Below are 27460 nucleotides of genomic sequence, written 5' to 3'. Positions count from 1 at the left end.
CACTAAGGCATTTTCTTTTTTTTTTTTTTTTTAACTGGGAAAAATATTTTCTTTTTTCAAGTTTTTTCTTTCTTAGTACTAGAATTACATATAATACTGGGATTTGTTGTTACATATTTGTACATGAACACAACAAAATTTGGTCAATTTCATTCCCCGCAAGTCATTTTTTATCAGATACCAACATTCAAAAGAACAGTCAAGTACTCTCCAGGCCGAACTTACCCACATGGTCTTCAAAGTGACAATTTAACCTTCCTTTCGATTTCTTAAGACATTTTCACACTAGAAAACTCTTTCAGAGATCTGAAAAGACCCAGAGAAACAGCTTCCAGGACAAACTGTGCTCAATGCTTGAAAAAAATGAATACCATCCACAGCAGTGTCCTCATGAGGGAAACAGCTGCTTTCCATGTCCCCAGGGTCATCTTAGACCCTGGGTACCACTTGGTCATCTTCTGACACCAGACTGTGCAGACTGCTTGTGGCTGCCAGCTCCCAGTCCCACTCCTCCAGGTTTTAAGGGAGAAAATTTGTTTTCTTGTAGTATACTTAAATGCAAGAAAGGTATTTTTTTTTTAAACTGCATTTTTGTCTTAACCCTGTATTTACAAGTTTTCTACAAAAAGAGCTTGCTTGAACTAGAGTTATATTCTTTGTATGTCTCTCTCAGACAACCTCCCCTTCCCCCTGTCAGACAAGTGGAAATTTCCACTGAAGCACTCAGTGGCGCCCAGTGGGTGGAGGAGGTAGAGGAGGGGGAGGGAGGGCTTTGCAGCCTTGAAGCATCTTGGAGCCTTTTTGTAGATAGGAAACAGATCTGTTTGGATGCCAGTTCCTAGACTATATTGGTTAAACCTTTCTGGATTCAGGCTTCACAGAGACAGTAAATTATTCACCTTAAAACCAAGGCACTGTCTGCATGCAAAAGCCTCATTTCTTTTTATATCAATTGGGTCTCATTTTAAGAACCTTACAAAGCAGAATCCTTACAAATCTTGGGGTACTGCCACTTAGAAACCTCCCAGGACTCAACAGCCTTGCCTTGAAACAGGCTGCAGCATACCTATACTCAAGAATGGGGTCAGGATGCTGGCCTTGACTTGATGCTGGCAGGAAAGCACAAGAACATGGAAATGTTAGCTAACGGGAAAACTACAGAGGAGAATCAATCAATCTCCTCTAGAGATGGTGCCAGCACTCTTGGAGTAAACTGCCGATACACTTGGGGAGCAAGTCAGTAAAATTCCACTGATTCACCACAGAGTCAGTTATTTTTATCATTCTGCTTACCCGTAAATAGAAGGGTATCTTGTATGTAGGCCAGCAGAACTTTGCTGTAAGCACCTATCCAAATTTTAAAGTGGATGAAAATGGAAAAAGAAGGGGAAAAAGAGGCAGAAACCCCTTTACTACTTAAGAACCCTTTATTTACAGGTCCAGCAGGCAGCACAGTCTCACAGCAATAAATAAAGTCAGACCAAGTAAATGGAGTCTAACGCCACTGAGGCAGCCTTTTACAGCACACAGAAGCCCAACACTGAAATATGGACCAGCTTCCTACGTCTATAGTTCTCTCTGCTTCACTGGAAATCTCTCCCTGTCCATCCCCATCTAGTGGAAAGAGGATCTCAAATGGTGTGCATGTCAACTTGTACCCAGTAAGCTACCTGCCCCTTTACAAGGGTCTAAAAGAGCATCAACTCCCACTGCTCCCCACTGTGTGGGGGACATCCTTCCCTTTCAGACGGCGAGGAATATAGCAAACATATTCACAGCACCTTGCCTTCCCCATGGAGTAGACAAGCATATCAGGGTGGGCGCATGAAAGCACAGAGGGGAGTTAATGAAGAGGCCTGTAAGAGACTATAGCAAATCCAGAACTAGGAGCGGTTCCTTGCTGTCCTAAGACCCCCCGCCCCTCTAGGTTGGGCACCAGTGGTTTCCAGACACTGCCTGGTGACAACAGGTTGTAAATGAGGCCAGAAATCTCCATCTGGAAAGCTGGTTCAGGAGAATTAAAAGTCCCCAACCACCCCAAACAGCAGGTGCAGCTGGTCAACTTCACTGTTTTTAAGTTCACATCACCTGGTAGGGGTGAGGGGAACTTGGCTTGAGACAGTATCGCCCTTGGGGAAATAGAAAACTAGTGTGAACCCCTTTTATTAAGGTGTCTGAGATATTGACCCCATCCCTGATAAGGGTGAACAGAGACCCAGGCTCCATTCTGCTGCCAGATAGAACAAAGACTAGTATCTTTAAAAACAAATTTAAAATGGTCCTCAGCTGAACATGAATGGCCCATCAACTTCTGACCCTCAGAAAAAATGAATTGAGTATATTTCTGTGGACCAGACTTGTGACTTAACCAAGTTGTTCCAGTGGGAAAACAGTTCTTAGTTACAAACAACGAACTTACAGACAAATTTCTGGAACATACTTATCTCTAAAGTAGGGACTGACCAAATTAATATTTGGGCTGGAAATGATTATATTTTTTATTTTTGGCATAACCTGGAAATAGGCTGATAAAATAATAAGTAATGGCACCATTCCCAAAGTGTTCCCCGCTGGAAGACATCCCTGATAACTCTAAGGCAGTGGCTCTCTCCTTGCCAGGCACTATCTATCCTTCAGCCCATCTGGCCTATATGCAGCAGGGGGCCAATCTGGGGGAGGAGGTAGGGATAGAGAATGGCAGTGGTAATCACCCAACATGCTGGGAAACTGGTAATCACCCAACATGCAGGGACAGCTGGTTGTCAGCCTGGGCCTGGCCCTACTGCTATGAGGCACCTTTACTCACAGTCCCTTTGTTGGTACCTAAATTACTAAGCAGTCAAGTCCCTAATTAGAAAATTCCTTGACACCAGGAACCATCCTGAGACCTATGGATACCACTAGGACAGACCACTTCTTCTTGTGAATGTAAAAATAAAAGCACACGATACCAGCAATAATAGCACAATGGAATGTGATTCTCAAAAGGGCATCTAGGCTTACTCCACAAGCCAGCTAGAAGAATGGCTCTCACAACTAGCATCAAGATTAAAACTGGTGCCTTGCCTAAACTGCAAATATATGTCGTGGCCTCCTCGGCTGCTGAAAATTAGCCAAAACTTTGACTACTAAATGCATAAGTGATAAGTCCACTCTGTTTCTTCTTAACTATTTTTTAAAAGTGAGACTTCTCCAGCTTCTAGCAACCAAGAGCACATAATCCACTTAATAAATATCTGCAATATCATTTTGACCATGTGCAATAATATGAATAGTTTGCCAACTGAAGGAAAAGTTGACTAAGGTTAGTGACTCCAGGGGACTGGCCAAAACCAAGAGAATATCCAACTAATCTCAAGCTCCCATCTGGACACATCACTGGCTTCTCTTTATCCAGTCCAATACACTTGCTCTCATATGCTCAGTGACCAAAAGTCACTGTGAAGAATATTCACAGTTTTTACAAAATTAAAAGGCAATATGGTCAATGGGATTTAACCGAAGGGCTTACCACCATTTATATGCCAATGCACATAAGTTTTTAGAAGGGAGTAGATCATGCAAGGCTTTCCATATCTAATTGATCATACACCCCATTTTTGTTTTGAAGCTTCTCTCTAAACATTGGGGAAAAGAGTACCTTTAAAACAAATAAATACTAGGCACTGACTTGTCTCAGAAAAATAAGCTAAACCTCTCTGACCACAGCTGGGAATCTCTTTTCTATGAATGTATACCACACACACGTGTATACACTCTAAGTGTGCTGTCTCTCCTTTGCTAAGGACAGTGAAATTAAAACAAACAAACAAACGACAACAGAAATAAGATCTTTAAAGGCGAATGAATTAAGTGAATGTAACCAAGTCCTTGGTGAAGCACATGCAGATATGGTCAGGAATTCAAAGTGCAGGGCTAGGGCTGTCAGCAGTTTCAGGGAAGTTCTTCTAAGACCTGAATTTATTCTACCCATAAAGAAAAGAGTGACCCCTGCCACACACACACACACACACACACACACACACACACACACACACACATCCCCAGCACTGCCCACAGAGGCCTGATACTAAAGGAGTTCATATGATGGCACTCAAAGTGTGATCCTAAACAAGCAACGTCAGCATTCCCCCATGCACTTGTTAGAAGTGCATATTCTAGAGTGCTGGTCACACCAGCCCTCAAAAAAGTTAAAAGTCCTGTGCTCGGAAAAACTGTAGAAGGAGGTACTCCTACTGGATACCCCTGCAGTACCACATGAATGAGGAAACTGACTTTTCTCTCTGTACAGTGCCTTCCATCTGAGAACCTGGCTAATAATTCCTGGCCAGATCTTGTATGCTCTGTTCTCTTTTGTTTGTTTGGAAATGGGAGTCTAAGTTGCCCAGGCAGGCCTTAAATTCCTGGGCTCAATTCATCTTTCTCCTTCAGCTGGGACTACAGGTGCCTATCACTACATGACTTATATGCTCCTTTCTAAACAAAAATCCACCATCTTGTTGTTAAAGCCATACCCATTTGTGTTTAAGTCGAGAAGGAAGGAAGGAAAAAAGGAAAGGAGGGAGGGAGGGAGGGAGGGAGGGAACTTAGTTACACATACCCCTCACAATCTCCATTCCTCACTCCCTGATTGTGGAAGAAGCCTAGCCATTGTGTATTTCCTGTTGCTTAGCAATGCTCAGGTACTCTCTTCCCAGGTGCTCTCAAGAAGCTGAACACTAGCATAAAATAATGTGAGGCAAGCAAAAGAGGAGGTCTGTAGCACATGCCACATCCCAGTAGAAGTTGAAATGCCGTAAGAAAGCCTCTGTGGAGGTGTGACTCCACTGAGGCCCCAACATGCATTCCACCTGCACATAACCACAAAACAAGACTGAAGTAGCATTTTGTCCACAAAGCACATCTGCAGAAATTATACTGCTTGGTCCCCGGGACAATATGAATGGGAGAATGACCTCCTGAATTCCATGCCCAAGGAAGCTGGAAAAGAAAAGCTACATGAATTGCTCACCGCAGAGAGCTGCTGAGTACTGGAGGGAGAGTGGCATCTTTTGCCCCTCGGCTTGCCCCACTGTGCTAAAGACTAATTCCATCTTCTCTAATACTGATCTACAAAACCCAACAAAATATGAGAAGATTCTTCCCCCAAACCAGAAACCTTGCATGTAAAAAAGACACCACTAAAGCTTAAATAGCTTCAAACCCCCTCTATACATTATTTACAAAGATAGTTATTAGCACAGTATCAAACCCTTGTTTGAGGAAGATGCTGTACCCTGTGAGAGAAAAAAATGCCACGATAGAAAACTGATCATTAATCGGAGTGGGTAAAACCATACTTCTCCTGTGGATTAGCTCTGCTGGTGTATACTGGTCAGAAGAAGCACATCTGCTTCTCTGCAACCTACATACTCAAAAAGAATGTGCTGAGTATGTGGACACACACTGTTCACTGAGGTGTTTTAAAGACAAAAGTTAAAAGAAAATGTCAGGGACAAAGATGTTCAGTTTGACAAGAAAAGCCTCCCATAATTGAGAGCTTATAAGCCTCTGTGTGTAGGATGGCCTATTTTGCTCTGATTATAGTCTGCCAAGGGCCAGCATAACCGCATCCTATTTACAACATAACACTGCTGTGATACAACCTGAATGACACCCAATAAAAGAGGGATTTGACTGCGAAATTATGATAATTTCTAAGATAGATAAGTATTCTCTAATGAGTCCATCAAAGACATTTTCCATGCATTTCGCGAAGAAACTTACCCGCCTTTCCTGTGCTGCTGATTGTGGGCGAAGATCTTATAAGGAAGTACTCGCTCACCCAGGTTTTCCAAGTTCCTCACTATGGCTCCTTTGTCCATCAGGGCTTCTATTGTCCGTTTCAAAGCAGCAGCAGTCTCTGGCTGGTTTTTGATTGTTTGTTTTCATTTTTAAAAAGAAATAAAAAAAAAATCATCACAATCAATATGAGAACTAGAACGATTAAGTGCAGTCAGTTCCAATCATAACACCTCTACTGGCAGGGATCTCTGGGTTAAAGCAACAGAAATTTGGTTTTGGTTAACTTAAGAGTGTGAGAGGAGATGTTTATTATAAAGATATGACAGCTCACAGACACAGAGGAAAAATATGGAGAATCAGGCTTCAGAGAGTTCCAAGGTCAGATCAGCTCCAAGAATCTGGGAGGCAGGAACTTATGAGTGGCTTCTTCAGAACACCTGAGCCAGGTACAATCAGTACAAATCACTGGTCAGTCCTTGTATCTTATGACTCGAACTCCAGGAGAAGAGCATCCTGTTGTCTGAACACCTTAGTTGACCATTCTACCAAAACTACAGCCTGTAGTTCCCGGAATATTAGAAGATGGGCTGGAGCTGGAGCTCAGTGGTAGAACACCTGCCTCAATGTGTGAAGCACTGGGTTGAATTCTCAGCATGGCATAAAAATAAACTGTGTCCATCTACAACTAAAAAAAAAAAAAAATTATTTTTAAAAAAGAAATGTTAGAAGGCTATAACCAAAAGAGGGAAGGATAACTCCCAATCTCCGCCCTCATGGAGCTTACAATCTAATAAAACACATGGAAGAAGATCAGAAAGAAGAACAAAAGAGTAGCAGAGAGAGCAGGGGACTCATGGAAGGAAGAAACACCTTTAGTTGGGAGAAGGGCCTCATTAAGGAAAGCTTACCTGGCAGGAGCCCTGAAAATGAAGACTGGAGATGGAACACACAAACAAACCAGGCACCAAGTACAGGAATAAGGGCAAGAAAGCATGAGGCCACTGAGATAGAGCCACAAGTTCCAGAGGATGAGATCAGGTCAAGGAGGGCTGAGAAGATGACAATAGGCTGGATTTGATGACATAAGTAATAAAAGCCTTTATAAAAAATAAAATTCAGCCAATATAAAATCCAATCACCCAGAGATATAAGACTTGAACCATCTGAAGTATTTCCAGGCATCTCTATATGTATATACATTAACAACAAAATGTGGGAAGATAATTCACAATAAACCTGAAAAATCCAACTTGTACAATGTGGAGAAGGAGGGTAAGCTGTGGCAAAAGAGGGCACCAAAACCTGGTGGCTAGAGAATAGCACTGTCATTAGCAGCTGACAGAAATCTGGAGAAACCAGCTGGGGACAATAAACAATGAACTGGGTTTAGGACACACAAAGTGTGAGATGTCCGTGGCTCCCAGGGTTGACCCAAAGATAGAAATTCTAAGTTCAAAATACAGGTGGGTTAGAAATGCATGTTTTATAGTCATCTGTGCATCCAGCTACTGGAAGCCCTGAGGAGATGGCTCCTGCAGTGAGGGGAGAAGAGGGTATGAACAACAGAACCTTGAAGAGCATAAACATCTAGAAGCTGACAAGAGGACTCAAAGTCAAACTATGAGGAATATCAGGAGCCTGCCTTGTCACAAAAAATTAAGAAAAGAGGCAGCCTCCACAATGTGGGGTTGAGAATGGAGTAAAGTAAGAGCCACAACCTGGTGAGTACAGGGGCACTTAGCAACATGTGGTCAGAAGGCAGATTGCAGTTCCCAAGGCAAAGGTGGGACAGCAATGACAGGGAGAAAGTGCCAGAGCTCAAGGGGCAAGCAAGTCTGAGCAAAGTGTTTCAGGAGAAAAAACACATAAGAGTAAGACAGGAGTTAATGGCAAATGCACCAGTCAAGAGATTAAATGTAGCATTTTTAAATAACAACAACGATGACAGCCATGATTTACTACCTGACTGCAACAGGCCTGACATTGGTCTAGTAGTGTTTTATTATTACATATTTAACCTTCACCAAGAAATAAAATAAAGTAAAAAAGGAGCTGAGAAGCTTTACAGACTTGGAACTGAGCCTCTAAGAGATGCTATGACAAGGCAGTTAGTAACTGAAGAGCCTGTGGTAAGGAAAAGGAAAACAGCCAGGGGAGGTGGAAGGCGTGGCAAACAGGGGCACTTCTCAGAACTCAGGGAACAACACAAGCAAGGAGATCTTGAAGTACAGGAGGGAACTGAAGAAAAGGCTTTCCCCCCGTGGCTGCAATGATCAGAAAACTGCAAAACAAGTGTCATTCTGGTGACCATGGAAAATCTACTATATTGGATACATTTTCTTTCTGACAAATACTGCTAAGACATTATCAATGCACTATTAGCTTTAAGTTTAGAAAATTTTCACTTTTATTTCATGTTGTAGTCCACTATTGATTTAAATAATCCCAACTGAAATATTATGTTTATATATTTAACCAACCTTATGATAAAACAGAATTTTCCTGAAAATAATAACATCAGGGATCAAAATCTCTTCCCATTAACTATGTAAAAACTCTATGGCAATTGCTCCTTATGATAGTATCAAATATATGCAGTTCTAATCACATGAAAACTGATTTTTCACATTTCAGTAGTTCACAAAGACATTTTCATATTTCTGCAGAAGCCTCATTATTAACAGGATAATATTTCATTTCATTAAAAATGCTATTTCTTGACCTGGCATTGCATCAATTAACTTATAATACAGTGGATGTACAGTCTATCTAAATAAAGATTGGGTGATGGATTTAAAAAATTATAGATTCCTACAGTCTTTTGATTAGTAACCTAAATCATAAATTTTAATTTAAGTTTTGCTTGATTAAAAAGGACTATCTCAATATCTCATGTCTTGTTTAAAATCTAACCAAATTGTTTACAGCACGAAATAGGGAGTACCCTCTTCTGAAGTAAAAGCTTGTAAAATAAATTTTTTTTAACATCTGCGCCAAAATGGGGAAATGCTGCTAACAATAATGTAATTTAGGAAAATATCAAAACACACCTGTTTGACTTTGGGATGTAAAGGTCATGTTGGAAGAACACTTGAATGGTTATATTAATTTGACTGCAACTTCAAATTACCCCAAATGTTAAAAAGACTGAAGGAAGAGCAAAAACATTTCTTGTTTATTAGGGTAGTCCAACATGTCCCTCCTATAATAAAGCAGGCTCAGCAAATCAGGGCCCATGGGCCAGATGCAGATCACTACCTATTTTTGCAAATAGTTTTACTGGAACATGGCCAACTCATGAATTTGCATAATGTCTAAGGGCTGCTTTTGTGCTTAAAGGGAGATCTGTGGTTAATACAGAGACCATATGGCCCAATTCCTAATATAATAATCCCTGCTTTACATTGTGATGGATTGAAGAAATTGGTAGGGCCTCAATCCACTCACCCTAAAATGCACCAGATAACCACAAGTGACTGAGAGGTACAAAAAGTGAATTCCCCATAGGATGGACCATCAAGAAACACACAGGGTTACCACCTAATGAATGACCACCATCAGCTTCAACTTACCACAGGGCTCAGAACAGATTCTGTACTCACTACCCCATCCATGCTCTTAATCTAATCAACCCAGGTTGCCAAATTCAGCCTCCCTAATTTGATGAAGCCTAGAGATCCAATAAAATGAAATACTTAGGCTGGGGGTGTGTGTGTGGGGGTCTGTTTAGCACAATTTGTAAAAGTATATGGTTCATTGAAAGCAAATGATTTTGTGGCCATGATTCTCAGTTACAAGGTCTCTGAGCCATTCAATTCCATCTATTCTAAGTCATGCATGCTTTTTAATGAGCTTTCCCCACCCATCTGAAAGCAGTACCCTCTGAGACTTTCCCAACCTACCAATATGCCAATTAAACAATTTTGGGGGGCTGAGTGGAAAATAAATAATGAATATGAACTAGAACTAGGAAAACCAGAATCTAGTCCCTGATCACTGATTAATGAGCTATATAACACTTTGGATAAAGTCATGCCTCAGTTTTCTCCTCTGCCAAATAAGTGGTTCTCAATTTTCCTGTTTCTACAAGCCTTACCTAAACAATATTTATAATGTTGTAATTCTCAATACCTCCTGAGGACATACACAATTTGATAAGTCTCTTTTTTATGCCCCTCCTTTCTGAATCTTCATCACCCAAAGAACCCCTTCCGGGCATTCCTGATGTCATTCTCATTTACTTCTAACATCACTTATGGTAATCAATCGATATTCTTTTGCTAACTTTGCTCATCAGGTGCACAACTTTATTCCAAAGTCTTAAGAGTCCACAATAAGGAATAAGTATAGACAGATGGTTAAATTATTTAAGGTATCAATTGTACCTTCCTAAGAGCATCTCTTGCTTCCTTATTCCCATCTTCTCTCAAGGATCCCCTGAGTTTCCTCCTATCTATAATACAATGCTCACTGCCAGGGTAGTGACCATAATAATGAAGCCAAATTACAATACTAGTGCTTTCCTCTTTGTCTTATGTAGTACCAAAATGCTGTTAATACTGATATTATATTTCAAAAAGATCCAGAATTCATCTAGAAGTGAAACTAAATGCAGTCATGCATTCGGTCACTATGCAAACATATGCTATCATTAAGTCATACAATCTTATGAGATCACTAGCTTATATGCAATCCATCACTGAATGAAAAGCCATCATGCAGTTCATAGCTATATAAAACATTTCACATGTTTCGACATCAAGTTCAAATACACATACAAATATAAATATAAATGATAAAAGTTACATTGTTCTACAGCATGATTTCAGTTATGTGCAGAATCTAAAAGAGCAGAATGCAGACATGAAGAGTAGGACGGTTGTTCCATTTATTGAGGGAAGTGAGGTAGGGAATGGGGAGAAGAACCTTGTTAGTCAAAGTGTAAGACATTTCAGTTAGGTGAGAGAAGTTATACTGATCTACTGCATGGCCACAGTGACCAGAGTTAATATTTCATTTCAAAATTGATAAGACTATATATATATTTTTAAAGACTATATTTTAACATGGCCAGTGCAACTCCACATTATGTACACAACCACAAGAATGGGATCCTAATTGGAATGAGTTGAGTTCATGTACGTATGTCAAAATACATTCTACTGTCATGTATATCAAAAAAGAAAAAAAATTACATTGTTCTAATTATTTGCTGGTAAGATAAAGTATCACCTGACAATTTAACGTAACAGTATTTTTTAAAATAATTACTCCTAGAAAAAAATAAAATCAATTTTTACATTATCAATTACTAAAATGACCATAATCATTAGTATACAAAAGACAAAGAAAACCCAACAGCTAACTTCAAATATTTGCAGGTCTATTATATAAAAGAGATTTGCTTTTTGATTTGACCTCAAGGGTAGACTAGAATCAAAGGGTAAAGTTTACAGAAAAACAGCCTTTGTGTTTTGCAGAACACATTTCTGAAAAATTCAGCTGTACGAAAATGAAATTGGTTGCCATGTAAAGTATTGGCTCTCCATCACCTGAGATACAAATAAGATATTGGATGCCCACCTTCATCAATATTTGCAGTGGGTGGGAGGTTGAACCCAATCACTTCTAAATCCCCTACCAAGGCTAAATTCCTCTCTATTCTGGTACCATTCATCATTCTAAAGGGCATTCCTTAGTGAAACTGCCTTTTTTGAAAACTGCAATTGTGTGGTGGTGAAGAATACATGGACTACTAGTGGAAACTGGTACCACTGTCCAAATTTATGTCAATGTGCTTGCTCTTTTACCCACTTGGTTGTGCTGACACCCCATCTCCAGAAGTTGAAAATCCAAACCTAACTTCTGAATACCCCCAAACTTAATACTAATAGCCTGCTGTTAACCAGAAGCCTCACTGGTAACACAGGAGTCAATTAACATACTTTTATGTTGTATGTATTACACACAGCAAAAAACATGACAAACGGCAGGATACTTTTTAACGGTACAGAGGAACTGCTCATGTGGTAACTACATCCACACAGTGTTTTAAGCAGATACCCGCAATACCTGAGCTCACTATAACATCAACAAGAGATAGCTAGGAAATTATTAAAGAATTACAATGTGTTCTACACTTACTTTTATGCAATTATGATTCAATACTATACCTTTATTTGTCCACATACAATCTAAATATGTACATGTATAAATTTTAATAAATTTTAACTCTTTATAATTAATTTGTGTGTACTTTATGGTACTCAATGATAAAGTAGACTATCATCTTCTAAGTATTTATGATGTGTCTTTTCCTTTTTCCTATATTTCCAGGATATGTGGTTCGTTTGAGTTTTTTCAAATGAACCCAAATTTAAAAAGAAAGAAAGCAAGCCTATACATGAACCTATGAAGTTCAAACTCATGTTGTTCAAAGGTCAACTCTATTGCTTTCACAATGATCCCCTCCAAGAGTACTGGGGAAGCCCAAAGGTCCTCAGATAAAGTGTTGAAAATCACAGTTCTAGAAATTCTGACAGGCAGTTTCTATAATAAAGATGAGAGCAAAGAGGTGACAAGGATAACAGACCGGCATCTTACTTGCCTTAAAACAAAATCCTCTCAAAAAAGTTATTTTAACCAATAATTCATGAAAGGATCAAAGACTGATGCTTAATCTAATTATATATACTTATGTCCCAGAAAAGAAACTTGCCAACAACAAATTTATCTATTCATTTTGAGCCAGCGCACCCAACTAGCACAATACCACTCTCCCCATTCACTGGGAAATTAAAAACACCTGGAACTCACAAAACTTAAGGGCACATACCTACAACTTGCCCTCTTCCAGAGTGCCTCCTACAGAGTTGTAGGGCCAGAGCAGGTACAGCCAGGACAGAAAATATAAAAACCTATGAAAATGTAAAGGCAAAAGCTTTTCCATTCTCTGTTGAACCTTAAAGACCTATCTCTTTAAAACATTTCCTTTAAATTTAATTTTTTTTTTTCAATAGAGAGACTGTCCCTGGAAATTCTGCTAAGAATTCTCATAACAATTTGAAAAAGAAAATCCATAGCACTAACCTTTCTATATAGTTCAACAGGTCTCCAGGGGAATGGCAGTAATTCTGCAACTAGCAGACCCTGGAAGAACAACCTTAAGTGTGTGAAATTTCAGCCCTGCCTAGGCAGTGTGCAAAGCTCCACTGACACTGTTACCCCAAAAACTTTTGATCACATATTTTGATTCCAGAACCCCTTGTCCCCCAATTTGGTAAATCAACAGTTGCTGTGTTCTAGGTAATAAAGGATTAAAAAATTATCAAACACAGAAGCTATTTAAAATCAGAATGTCATTCCGTAAGGACAAGTCACGAATGCTAAGAAACATAAAGACACCTAAATACATGTTTAAACACGACCACTTACCTAAATGGGTTATTATGCACCAAATAACTGGAAGTGAACTTTTATAGGCATTTCAAAGGTCAAAGATAGAAAACACTTTTGAAAACATAATTATTCTACTACTTTTCCATGAATCATGGTTAACAGGCCATATACAATAAATACAGAGTAACTACTGAACAAAGACTTATCAGGCTCTAAAAAGTAGGGCAGTGGGAAGAAGAGGAGACGAGAATCAATACACACAAAGTGTACTAGGAAAATACTGTAATGCAGTGAAAACATGTCTCATTTTATAAGCCACTGTTATGTGGCTCTGCAAAAACAAAAATACACCAAATTCTGTAGATTTATAGACCAGACTTAACAAGGGGTCACTTACTTGTTAAGGCTACAGAACCCTAAAAATTGCTAAATATATGATATTACATATTCAGTAATCAATATGGGGGAAATACACTTAAGAGATTTTATTGAAGAGCTACTTTAAGATAACTTGTATAGCACAAGTGAGTCTTACAGGAGATACACACTCCTCTCCTCTAGCACAAAAGGGAGCAAACTGAATCATCTCTCATGGACACACCAAATTCTGTGGGTATCAGAAAGGTAAATTGAACCTTATGAAACTACCATTATGGGCCAAGCAGGAACAGTCAAATACTGAACCTGCTTTGTGGCTGAACTATTTATCTGGAAACATTCTTCTCAAAGCGTCTTTCCCCAAGTTGCTTACTATAAAACCCTTCTCCAAAATAAGTGAAGCAGCATATGATACAGACATGAAGACAGTCTATGAAGAATACTAATATTAGTATTAATACTAATAAAAGGCGAATGGAAACATAGGCAAGACTGAAGTGAAAAGGCAACCTTGCTTCAAGAACTCAGATGAAGAACTACTTCTGACTGTTGATTAGAGAAGGCCCTAAAAAATGAATGCCCTTTTGAGAGGTGCAAAGAGGGCCAGTTAGGGTATTCTCCAAGCAGGTCTGGCTAACACTGGGATAGGAGTACAGAAAGACGACTGACAGAATTTATACTTGGGGTAGAATTGATGTGGGTACCGAATTTGGTATATGTAGAAGTTAAACTATTGCGTAAAAAGGCAATAGTTTAAGACTTCAGTTTCTTCACTCACTCACCTATAATGCTGATAAAAATAAACTTTCTGGACAGCATGTTTATACTTTCAACCCTACCACGTCTAAGAATTTAACCAACTATTATATCCATATACAAGGTTTTTGCTATAAAAATGTTCACCAAAAGTTATGAGGACAGTGAATACATAGAAATCTAGTTGTTCATTAATAAGACGGATTCAATGAATTATTTTCATTTATTGAACAAGCAAATTGTTTTTATGTAGCCATTAAAAATCAATACATTGAAACTTGTATGTTCCATAAAAACATTTTAATAAGAAAAACAAGCATGTAGAATATACAGCCACATTTTCTTCCTAAAAAGAAAGCACTATATACACACATAGATGGAAAAGTGGCATGGAACCACCCAAATGTCATTACTCTTTCCTGGGTAGTAAACAAGAAGTCTTTTCTTTTGTAACACTTTGGGCTATTACCCGATTTATAATGAGCATCAAAAGGGTGTTTTAGAAACAAAACTTGTCAAAAAACTTCAATACATAATAATTATATACACTTATAGACTGTATGTACTCATGGGATTCCACTAATATACAATTTTGTGTCAGTTTTTTGAGTTTTAGTATATTTCAATACATATATACACTGTATAATGATCAGATCAGGATAATTAACATATCCATCATCTCAAAGATTTATCATTTCTTCATGTTGGGAACATTCAATATCCATTCTTCTAGCTATTTTGAAATATAAAATAAATTATTATTAACTTGAACCACACTGTGCTATAAAACTCTAGAACTTGAGCCTCCTATATATAATTTTATTTTTGTACCTGATTACCAGCTTCTCTTTATCACCCCTGCCCCCACAATCTCCCTGAAATTCCCAGCCTCTACTATCCACCTTTACTGCAATAAACATATAACAGCAGGTGTCTCTTTAATATCCTGTTGTTGTTTTTTCCCCCATTGGGATATATACTCAGAAATGAGTATATATACCCATAAAAACTCAATAGTTTTTCTTAGCGAAGTATATTTTGGTATCATATGGTAGTTAGCTGTCATTTTTTTGAGGAAACGCCATACCATTTTCCACATGGCTACACTAGAACCTTATTCCTCTGGGGGCAAATTTACTTTCCTTTAATTTTTTAAAGATAAAATATTTTGTGAATTCTTGTAAGTCCCAGATCTACACCTAAACATTTAGAATTCATTGACTCCACATCCATAGAGCCTTGCACACTGGTACCTCTAGCAACATCAGTTGCTACAACTTCTTACTCTGTTTCTTGGGAAATCAGGAAAACTGGAATCTCAAAGTCAGGAGCTCAGAAATCACTGACTCTAGAATCCAAGCAAAACAAAGTATGTAACAGGACCAGGCATAGTCTGGCTCTGGCACTACAGTGGCCAATGAATCCAAGGTGATAAGGAAAAAAGGAGGAGCTTGCCCATTCTAGGGCCATGCAGCTAGGAATAAGATTCTGGAGACCTGGGAAATACAACATGAAAATTCATTCTTTGGGGTGTATGATGAAAATAAAAGAACTGAATTTTTTTAAAAAAAGAAAAAAAAGAGCAACAATCTGATTACTAGTCCAGCAGCTGATCTGAGTTAAGCAGATTAATGTTCTATTACACTAAGGGACAAAAATAAAATAGTCATAGTTTTTCATAGTGAGGTAATGCTTGGCTGAACTTGCAAATATAGAAGGTAGATAAAGTAACTTTATCTACAAGGCCAGTAAAATATCATAAACCAGACTTTCCCATCCAGGGGGCCCATGCAGCAAGCCCATGCTGAGCCAATCAGCATTGGCACTAAAATGCTAAAAATGAATAATTTAAAGAGCTACCACACAGAACAAGAAGTCATGATTACATGAAATCAAACCTTGTATGAATTTACTAGTTGCCTGTTATTTGCCTAGACTTAGCATTAATTTATGTAGTTCAACCACAATACGGTTTCTGGAGTCTCGAGCCAAAGCACATCATTTGGATATCATTTAAGGACAAGCTTTGGGCTCACTTGCATAAAACCAATCATTTCTTTCACAATTAAGTCAAAGGCAAAAGCCAAAGTCACAACGGAATTCCTCAGCACATGCTGCAATCAGCTGGGAACCTTACAAACATGAATGCTTTTAAATATTCTGCACCATCTGAAGTTACATTTTACACTTATATAGAACTGTCCTGAGAATTCAAAAATTCTTGGCATTAAGACTTGTTAAACCAGGTGCAGTGGTGCATGCCTGTAATCCCAGTAGCTTGGGAGCCTGAGGCAGGAGGATTTTGAGTTTAAAGGCAGTCTCAGCAAAAGCGAGACACTAAGCAACTCCATGAGGCCCTGTCTCTAAATAAAATACAAAAAGACAGGTTTGGGGATGTGGCTCAGTGGTTGAGTGCCCAGAGTTCAGTCCCAGTACCCTTCCCCCCAAAAAAAGACAAGTTAAAGCTCCTCAGGTGCACATATAAAATTATACTTTAAAAAAAAAATTTTTTAGTTGTAGATGTGGTGCTGAGGATTGAGCCCAGGGTCTCACACATGCTAGGCGAGCGCTCTACCACTGAGCTACAACCCCAGCCCACAGAATTATATTCTTAATAGGACCTGGCTGGTCTCATCATTCCAAAGATGTACGAATCTGGCTTAACTAAACTTTAAAAAGGATTTTAAGCAATGATCGCTTCCAAATCTAACTTAAGGAATACTGCAGTTCTCCCTGAAGGTGAAGTGGACAAATGGCAAACTCAATGGGTGACTACTGGTTGAAAATACCATTTCATTGGCTAGAAACAATGCCAAAATTAAGGCACTCATGCTTGCTGCTCTGAGGACATTCTGAAGTCCACAACCCTCTTACAGGGTCCATCTCTGTCCTTCCCACCTGCTTTCCAAAAGCACTTACAGATTAATAAAAGAATATGAGAAACGGGAAGATTGGCAGGAGGCCTGGTTACTATGGCAGAAAGTAAATGAAATGCCAAAGCTTGTGAGCTGGTCAGCAGAGTAGGAATCAGGTAGACACTACTGAGCTACCTTTCTTATTGATTGCTCTCCTTCATCCACAATCCAGTCTCCTTCCTTCACTTCGGATTTCAGCCTCTTCACAAGCAGAAGGGAGGGGACAATACTGATTCCTTTCTTTCAAAAGGAATGCCAGGGGAAATAAAGACTCAATCAGAGATTTGGACACATTTATAAGGAAATTCTACTGAGGTCCTGTGAATCTTCTAAATGCCAGGACAAGGCTTAACAAAAACATCAGTTAGATAACTGGGTCAAGAGTTTTTAAAATATGTACTGACAGAGGGTCTGGGGATGTGGCTCAAGCGGTAGCGTGCTCGCCTGGCATGCGTGCGGCCTGGGTTTGATCCTCAGCACCACATACAAAGAAAGATGTTGTCCACCGAAAACTAAAAAATAAATATTAAAAAAAAAATTCTCTCTCTTTAAAAAAAAAAATGTACTGACAGAATCAGAAAGGTTCTGGCAAGAGTTAGATTGGCATGCCATGCTGAACAATGGCCCCACAGTGGGTCCACCAACTAAGCCACTGTGGCAGTGCTTAAATTCAAGTGATAGGGAAAAAGCCGTTAATAGGGAAGTGGAAGGGTGCAAAAGCACTAAAGAATTATAGGAATAAAAACATTCATTGAGATTCACCTACTTCATAGAAGTACTTGTAATCACCTAGCTATCTCTCATTCTATACATATCTTGCAAATATAATTATGGAGTCTATTCGTTTCCCTACACAAAACTTCTTAAGGTTGCATCTTACTCTTTACAAGATGACAGAAATGCAAAGACCCTGGCACACAGTATGTGTTCAATAAATTCTGATGAAAATTTCAAGTGAAAGAGTTGAGAAATGAACTGGGCTTGGTGCATGCCTATAATCATGCCTATAATCACAGAGATGCAGGAGGATGGCAAATTTGAGGTTAGCCTCAGCAACTTAGCAAGACCCTGTCTCAAAAGATAAAAGACTGGGAATTTAAAAAAAAAAAAAAGAAAAAAGACTAGGGATGTGGCTCAGTAATACAGTACCCTGGGGATGGACCCCTACCAAAAAAAAAAAAAAAAAAAAAAAAAACTAAGAAATATGTTGGTAATTGTGTTTAATCCAAATGAAAGGGAAGGAAATACAAAATAAAGTCATAAAATATAAAATCTTCATTGCAAAGAGAAAAACTTTTCTTTTAAAAGACAGATGTATAATAAAGCTAATGCACAGCCTATTAGTTGAAACAGATGTGGAGTAAAGGACCGAAGAATAAACAAAGTGAAAGATGAAAACAAAACTACAGTCTGTCACACTTAATGGTGCTTATAAATTTCTAAAATTCTCAGGACAAAATTAAAAACTCAATAACACTCAACTCCTAGAGTGTATAGGGAATGTTATAGTAATAAAACCCAGATTCTGAAGAGTTATGAAAACTTCTGGGAACTGAGGCAGCAATCCTGAGGCCATTATAGGACCCAATAGGGGGTCTGACATAGAGTATGAGATTTCAAATGGGAACTGGAAAGGGAGCAAACCTAAGGGAATGGCAGTCTTCATTTTGTTGTTCTGATTTCTCATTTCCACAACCTAACGTTAGCAGTGTCTACTTAGAGTATTGAATTTAACTTGGAGACTTCAAGTGAAAAAGGACCAACTGCCTCAAAGTTGTCTAGGGAAAAAAAAGAAGACCAAGATGGTAAGGATCTGAAATCTATATCCTGTGCTACACACTATGATTTGAATGTGTCCTACAAATTCCATGTGTTGGAAACTTAATCATTAAACTCATGCTAATATTTGGAGAGCCTTTGGGAGGTAAATGGATTACCATCAGAGTGGCTTTGATATGTAAGAGTGCTCTCTGGCTACCTTGGCTCTATCTTGCCATGTGATGCCTTCTGCCATGTCCTGATACAGCAAGAAGGCCCTCACCAGATTGGAGACATAGGGCAGATGCTGGCACCATGCTCTTGGACATCCCAGCCTCCAAAATCATTAGCTAAATCAATCTCTACTTTGTATAAATTACTGTCTAAATTATTTTGTTACAGCACCAGGAAATGAATAAGATAACATCCCAAAGAAGGAAGAACAGTAAGACTGATTTTAAATACTATGAATACATTTATTTCAAATAAAGGAAGGAAAAGATGACACTTCTGCAGCAAAACTTGGGATCAAAAGCCAGAGATAAAGCATCAACAAGAAAACTCCTTAAAATTGGAACTCTCTGGGAAAAAATGAGTGTTCTTGGGCAGCAGCACTAATAATTAATTCTATTTTATGTGGATAACAATTACATGCACTTGCTTCACAATTACAATTGATTCTTATTATTGTGTAATCCATGTTTGCCAATTTACCTATTAGAACTTATTTGTAACCTCCAAATCCATATTCCTAGCACTTTTGCAGCCAACTGTATGCATGCACACATGCAGAGTAGCATCTGTTGCACATAGCCCCAGGTAGGGACAAGTAAGGCAGCATTCTAGTTTCAGTTCTCTCATACCATAAACAAATATCCTTTGCACAATCTTTGCAGTGCTACGATTTTTGCATTTGTGTGCTTTCGTTGGTGATTTCACTATTCACAACACCCAATTGTAGTGCTAAAGTGCGGTCTAGTGTTCCTAAGCACAAGGCTGTGATGTGGCTTCAGGAGATAAGCAAGCTTTATTCAAACATGCATTGCAGGGCTGTTGGCCTTGAGCTCAATGCAAAGAAATCAATAATGTATGCTACAAATGCTGACTTTTAACAGAAATAAACATAAAAACTGATTAAGGATGGATCAGGTAACAAAAATGAGCATGCAGGAATCTGGCCCTACATTTACCCAAAAGACAGGAATTCAGGGTTCACAGTAAATTTGGAGAAATTAAGAACTACAAAAAATAATCAATGCACTACATCTGTGTCAGTTATGAATTGAGTATTTAAAAGTGATATTCATGCATTGCACAAAATAATCAATTATACAGCTTCTAAGGCCTTTTTGATATGCAAACAGTCTTTACAGTTTTGCACTTAAAGAGAAAAGCAGAACTTTAGCACTCTAACTTAACTGGTAGTCAAAATGTTGTTTCAAGGAGGGCAGAAATGGGCAGTAAGTTCTGAAATTTCAACTTTCAAAGGCTAATTCAAGAGTGGACACCAGGACTTCCAGACAAGCTGTAGTACTGAACTCAAGCATCTAATGATGCCCCTCTAGAGAACCTACCAAAACTACCATAAAGAGATCATTTATCAGCTTTATTGAGGTAAAAGTGAAAAAAAAAATATTCCAGGTGTACAACATAATATCCCACTATATATATATCATGTTTAAAGAAACAGCCCTACAAGAATGTGGGAAAGAGAGCCGGTGAGGTGGTACACACCTGTAATCCCAGTGGCTCGGGAGGCTGAGACAGGAGAATCAAAAGTTCAAAGCCATTCTCAGCAAAAACGAAGTTTTAAGCAATTCCGTAAAACCCTGGTTTAAATATAATACAAAACAGGGCTAGGAATATGTCTCAGTGGCCAAGTGCCCTTAAGTTCAATACCGGGTACCTACCTCCCCACCACCCAAAAACAAGCAATAGTGGAGAAAACTAAGAATTAACCACATATACAACATAGAATTCCTCGAATATCTGGGAATTGATCTGAGCACCTTTGAAAGCAGAAGTGTGGGACTAAACTACTCAGAATTGGCTGAAAGTTGAGAGGGCAATAGGATCCCTAGATGCATACTTGGAAGTTTATTCTCTGGACTGGAGACCACTGGTACAGCCATAAAGTCAGAGTGCTATACCAAAAAGGGATTAAGGAAAAACACAGCATAGTGACTGCCAAGACCCCTCTGTTCTTTCCCCACTGACTCACAGAAAAAAATGGATTTTTACCCTTCAGTTTAAAACTAATCAACAACTTCCTTTGGAGAATTTGACCCATTCTAAAGATAATGAAAGACCCTACAAACCACAAGACCATGGAAAGCCAACTATTGAAGTTGATAAGCTCCATCGACACATTCAGAGCATTTTAAATTCGCCTTATTAAATATAAGCAGACAACCAAGGATCAGCACACATCTGAGGAAAGCCCAGTACAAAAGACCAACACAAACAAAAAATGGTCTTGGAATAAATAATGCAGGAGGAAAAAAACTCCAGTGTCTTCAGATATGATAAGATACCACATCTATTAAACAAGAACAAGAAGCAATAAAGATTAAGGAAACAAAGGAGCTTAAAATTAAAAACCTGATAGAAATTGTTTAAAGATAGCTTATAAACTCTCCTAGAAAGAGCACAAAGAAATGAAAATTAAAAGATTTAACAAAACAGGGCTGGAGTTGTGGCTCAGCAGTAGAGCACTTGCCTAGCTTGTGTGCGACCCTGGGTTCAATCCTCAGCAACTCATAAAAATAAATAACTACAACTAAAAAACAAATATAAAAAAAATTAACAAAACAAAGTACCAGTCTAGAAGGTCCAAGAAGTAAATAAAAATGGTTCCAAAAAGGAGAAAACAGAACAATTAGCCCAGAACTGAACTGCCATATTTTAAGAGACCACTAAGGCCAATTAAAAAAAACTTTCATTTAGGCATATTATTACAAAATTCGAAACGTAAAGACTAGAAGCTAGAAAAATACAGTCTTATGTTTACAATTTCAATATTTTTCTAGCTTCTAGTCTATGTATTTTGAAAATGCTTTCCAGTATAGAATTCCATATTTGGCCAAACATTATTAGACATTCTAAAACAAAAAACATTAATGGCAACGAGTTATAGGATTGGGGGTGGGAGGGAATGTTAATATCAAAGTTGGAGAAAATATGAACACAGAATGAGGAAAAGCTAAAAAGAAACCTCTGGTGCTAGCTAGAGCTTCAGTCATCAGTAGCTCATGTATATGAACTTCCTGGCTCCATACACGGAGAGAGCAGCCATGACATCCCTGTGGCAGTGAGCATATCCAGACCATTCCCTACTAAAGGCCTCTCTGACTAGGGCAAGGAAAGGACAAGATGAGCCTTCACTGCTTGTTGTGCTGAAAAATAAGAAGTACACTGATGGAAAAATGTCACAAAGAACACAAAACTGCCCTGAAAAGTCTCATTTGCTAACTGTGCAAACATTTGAACAAAATGATTATAATCCATTATAACCCATTGAATAAAATAATTGAGGAATTCATACTGACAAGTACTCAGGCAAAAGAGAAGCTCTTGAGTTCAGTATGACCAAAGAAAAAAGAAAAATAGCCATTTTATACCATCAGTATAACTTAGGCAAGAATTATACAGCCATACTAACTAGATAGTTCAAGTTTGATGAGGAATAGATTGCTTTTTAATGCCCCCACATAATTTTCCCACAAATTACTTATTACCAAGGGGGAAAATAGCAGTTTCACAGTGGAGAAACCTGATAGACAACACCTTAATCAAGTATCAAAGTTAATGTGAACAATGGGACATGACATCACATGTCCCCAGTGTGAAGTTTTGAGGACACATCAATTACATCATACTCCTACCACAAATGTAGTCTCAATCTAATTGTGAGGAAGCAAATAAATCCAACTCGAGAGACATTCACAAATGACTAGCCTATACACTTTAAAAACATCAATACCAAGAAAGACAAAGGCCAAGGAACTATTCTAGATGAAAGGAAACAAGCAACATAGAGCCAACTGCCATGGACTACAAGTTCCCAGGTTGGGGATGTAAGCTCAGTGATAAGAGTTCTTAACTAGCATGTGCAAGGCCTTCAGTTGGATCTCCAGCACCAAAGGGGAGGGAGGAGGAGATGTTCCTAAATCAACCATACTGGAACTAGAAATATCTGAATAGTCTAGTCTTTGATTAAAAATCACTTTTGCCTTCCAGATTTTGATAACAATTACAAGTAACTGCCTTTGTCTCAAAAAATATACCCCAAAGAACTTATGAAGGGGGAATTATGTCTGCAAATGGTTCTTTCAAAAGTTCTGGAAAATGTATAAGAATGGCAAAGCAAATGTGGCAATATTTACTAGTGAATTTGGATAAGAGAATTCCTAAATTCTTCATTCTTACAACTTTCTTATAACTTGAAATTATTTCAAAACTAGAAGTGGAAGAATAGTTTTACTTAATCCATGTTTTATATGTAATTCTATTCTCAGCCAATACTTGTACATCAGTGTTTATAAAGGATAAAAGTGACAATAACCTATAGGGGCAAATTCACTGTAAACCACTTATAAGCCAAGACAATAAGAAATTGAGCCACAACCTCTTCAACTTTTGAGACATAACACGCTGTCAATGGGTGAGGGGGGTTTGATGTATTCATACTGAAAATACTCACTCAAAAACAATGTAAATTTTTCATTTTATTCAAAGTTGGTACAGAAGTGCTAACAATTCCATAAAATAATTACTACACTTCAGTTACAGGACAAAATACCACAGAAAGGAATGTACTTTTGCAAGAAATGTAGTTCATCTTCCAAATACTTCTGAAGGCTAATGCAGCAGCTGGCAAAATAACACACAGTACACAAAGAACAGTGTATTTTACAGAGTCAGTAATGAAAACTGACAGCTCTTTTAGCAGATTTGCTTCATTTTTTTTTCATTTTTAAACAACAATAACACTTTTTAAAATACATTAAACCAAGATCATATATGTCTACAATTTAAAAAAATCAGATTGTATACAGTGGGATAGTCAGGTTAGAATTGTCAGGAATGGTTAACAATTTTAAATCTACAGTTTCAATTGTTTTCCTTTCAATATGGAAGTAACCTGATTTATACTAAATTCTATTTTCTTAAAACATTGCACAATGGAACAGACCCAGTTAGCCAAACTTTAAGACAAAAAAGCTGTGAACAATGAAGGGCAAATTGGAAATTAAGTTTACAATCAAAGACTCACTCAAAATGAATGTTCATCAACTTCACTTATAATTACATTTGACCTACAATACCTGACTAAAATGATACATGTACACAATACACACTCCCCAGGTCTCTTACAGAAAATGTGAACAAAGCATAATAGGCAGGACACTGGGAGAAGCATTTTTCAATGCAAATATCTTTTAAAAATGCATTAATACTTACATATCAAAATTACTAGATAAAAGCAGCAGTATTCTGCTGACATTTGGCTTAAAAACAAAGGAATGAATGAAGCAATTTCACAGGATATTATTAGAAAAGGAATTGGTTTTCTTCTTGAAGAAGACTACTAACTTTTGCACAGCAACTATTTTTGATATCCATCTTATCAAAAAAGAAAAAAAAAGCACTGAGAAGCCTAACATAGTTCATATCATAATTGCCGACACAGTCTGGACAGAACATGGGATGTCCAATCAGAATGGGCAAACCCCTGCTCTATTTATGAGCTCTGCTGGCAATCTATAAACTGAAGCAATAATGGCAGGGGAAAGCAGGGGAACAGATTCCATACCATTATCTGACACTAAAGTAATATGTCATTATTAAAAAAAATAAAGCTTTTGCATTTTAACAACCCCACAGAAAACTCCATGAGCAAGATTTGTTGATCCGTTTGCCACTTAAAAGTCTGAGATCTCACAGTGAAATTAGGCAATTCTAATTATACATATTTACACCACTAGGACTACTTTTCACCTAGGCTAATTAAAGCAGTCTTCCATGGAATTATAAATGAAAGATATTTCTGCTGAAAGTTTTTTCAAAAGCATCCTTTCATAAAGTTTTTACAAACTAGTTTAAATTTAAAGGTATAGGATACACAATCTATAGAACTAACAGGTTATAACTGTTTTGCATTATTACATACAGCTAAGCCAAGTACCGTCCTCGAACCTTTCCAGTTTCCTGTTCTTCTGGCACTCCTTTTCCTTCAGAGCTCAAGCCTAACGTTTTACATTCTAAAGAAATGTAGGTATACACCTGCCTGGCTTTTAGCTGGAGGTAGGAATCTCTCCCTCCAGTGTTCAGGTTAACTCTTCCAAAACATGTCACAATAGTCTATATCAGCTACATTCTAAACAAGCTTTTCTCTAAGAAGATAAATACACAAAACAGAGGAGAGAGACGGAACAAGGTAATCGGTCACTCCTATTCTGAGAGTTGTATCTTGACATGGGCAAAATTCAAGATAAAACTATTTATTCATTCTTGGCAAACAGGGACTATTGGGAAATGCATTAAGTTGGAGCAAGATAAAGCCAACTGTGAAGTAGAACATCATTTCATCTTTCATGCGTACATTCACAGATTTCCTCTAATCTGGTCTTGAGGAAAACAATGGGACAGGTGAAAGACTCATTCAGACTATGGGTACCATTATGAAAAGCAAAGTAGTTCATTTGGCAAATCTGTCTTAGACTTAGTTTGATGCTTGGAACTCTTGGATCAAATTCTCCTCAGTTAAAATGAAGCAAAGTCAAGCATGTGAAGAAAATAAAAGGTCACTTCATCTCTCACAAACTTACATAAAAACTAAAGTAGTATTTGCCCTATTAAAATGTTAACTTCTCCAGGGTTTAGAGCATTTTTGTTCATGAGAGGTAATATTTCCTCAAGATTTTAAAAATTCCAATGGCTCTACAGCTCAAACCAGAAGGCTGTTACCTGTTCTACACACCAAAACTCTGTCCCTATTTCTTTAGTTTCAGAACTTGGGATTGAACCCAAAGACCCCAATTTTGCTAGAAACACCCCAATATAATCACAGTACCCTGATATTCTCTCCCTCTTCCAAAGCAGTACAAACTTACCCAGATTATTATTTTGAATTTCTTCTCAGGGCCCACCTATAACAGATGCCTCATTGTCCCGGGCTATCAATATGTGGTCCTCATCACAACAAATACTTGATGGGTTCCAGGACTGGCACTTGTGGGTTAAAGAGAACACTATCAGTCTTGTGCTTTCTACGTGTGGAGACACGCATTATACTTTAACATGATTTTGTGCTTTCTATGGACTTTTAGTTTTTTCTCTATCATAGAATATGAACTGTTGTCACATGTTCTCAGATTTACTTATGGAACCTATAATGGATTAATGATAAAACCGAAAGAATTATATAACTTTAAATTTTCAGTTATGGATATAAAAGCAAATAAAGACAAATAACATTAAGCAGCAACACAAATGTCCAGCTAACTTGTTTCCCTGAACCTAAAACTTGCATGAAATGTAAATATGAGAGGGTTTTTTTTGGTTTTTTTTTTTTTTAATGCTCTTTACTAGTTACACTAAAACTGAAGGAGTAGTACTAAAGAAGAATTTTCTATAAGAAAAGGAAAGGTGAAAACTAACAGAGTCAATACTGGTAACCAGAAGGCACTAATCCAAACACATCAATTTCAAGAGTTGTTATACTATGAAATACTATGTAATGGCCTTTGACAAGAGGGGATTTCACTAATAGCAATAAGCCTAATTTCAATTTCTAATTATCATACCAAAAAAGTAAATTGCTAATGAACTTATAGAAGTACAGGCCACACTGATAACTAAATACTTCTTTATCCAGAAGCACTAAGGAATAGTGTAAATTCACCAAAATATAATTAGGTTGTGGATATCTACTATCAACTTGTACTGTTGCAAAAAAAAAAAAAAAAAAAAATCACTATGATGTATGTGACTTCCCTTATCAGCAGAGTTCACTAAACATAAACTGTCTTGAAGTGCTTGGGAGGGCTTCATTTATTACAGGCTATATGGCATAGTGCTTTTCTCCTTTTTGGAGGACAGCAAAACCACTTTCCTGTACTAGAAATCTGGGACCAATACATATTATCCTGATTTGTTCTTCAAGCTAGTCACTTTTCCCAGCACACCTGTCTTCAAACATGCTGCCAGCCCAAGTAATTAAATTCAATTAAGGTTACTGGTTTTAATTCAACAACAGCCACAGATCATGTATGATACTCCACTTACAGAGTATAGCACATGAGATTAGTAATGATACAAACACACCAAACCCTTTCTGTTCATTTTTAAGTAAAAGGTTGTCAAAGTTATGGTTATTGGTTACCAAATACATGAGGTAGGTACCTACCCCAAAACCACCAACCAAAGGAGTTGAGAAAGAAACACAAATGACATCAATTTCACATTTT

General features: G+C 37.9%; 1 protein-coding gene across 1 annotated transcript in view; it reads right to left on the bottom strand.

Moving 5' to 3' along the window:
- MRPS6 (mitochondrial ribosomal protein S6) overlaps positions 1-27460 on the bottom strand; it is a 65935-nt gene that overhangs the window by 10656 nt on the left and 27819 nt on the right. Inside the window, exon 2 of the mRNA XM_081300878.1 lies at positions 5767-5906. Coding sequence (XP_081157004.1) covers positions 5767-5906 — 140 coding nt within the window. The remainder of the gene's footprint in view (positions 1-5766; positions 5907-27460) is intronic.

The sequence above is a fragment of the Spermophilus citellus genome (genome assembly GCF_964194105.1).
Source record: "Spermophilus citellus genome assembly, chromosome: 7".
In the NCBI taxonomy this organism is placed as follows: Eukaryota; Metazoa; Chordata; class Mammalia; order Rodentia; family Sciuridae; genus Spermophilus; species Spermophilus citellus.
Note: the sequence above shows the minus strand (reverse complement) of the source record. Positions and strands in the feature narration are given on the sequence as shown.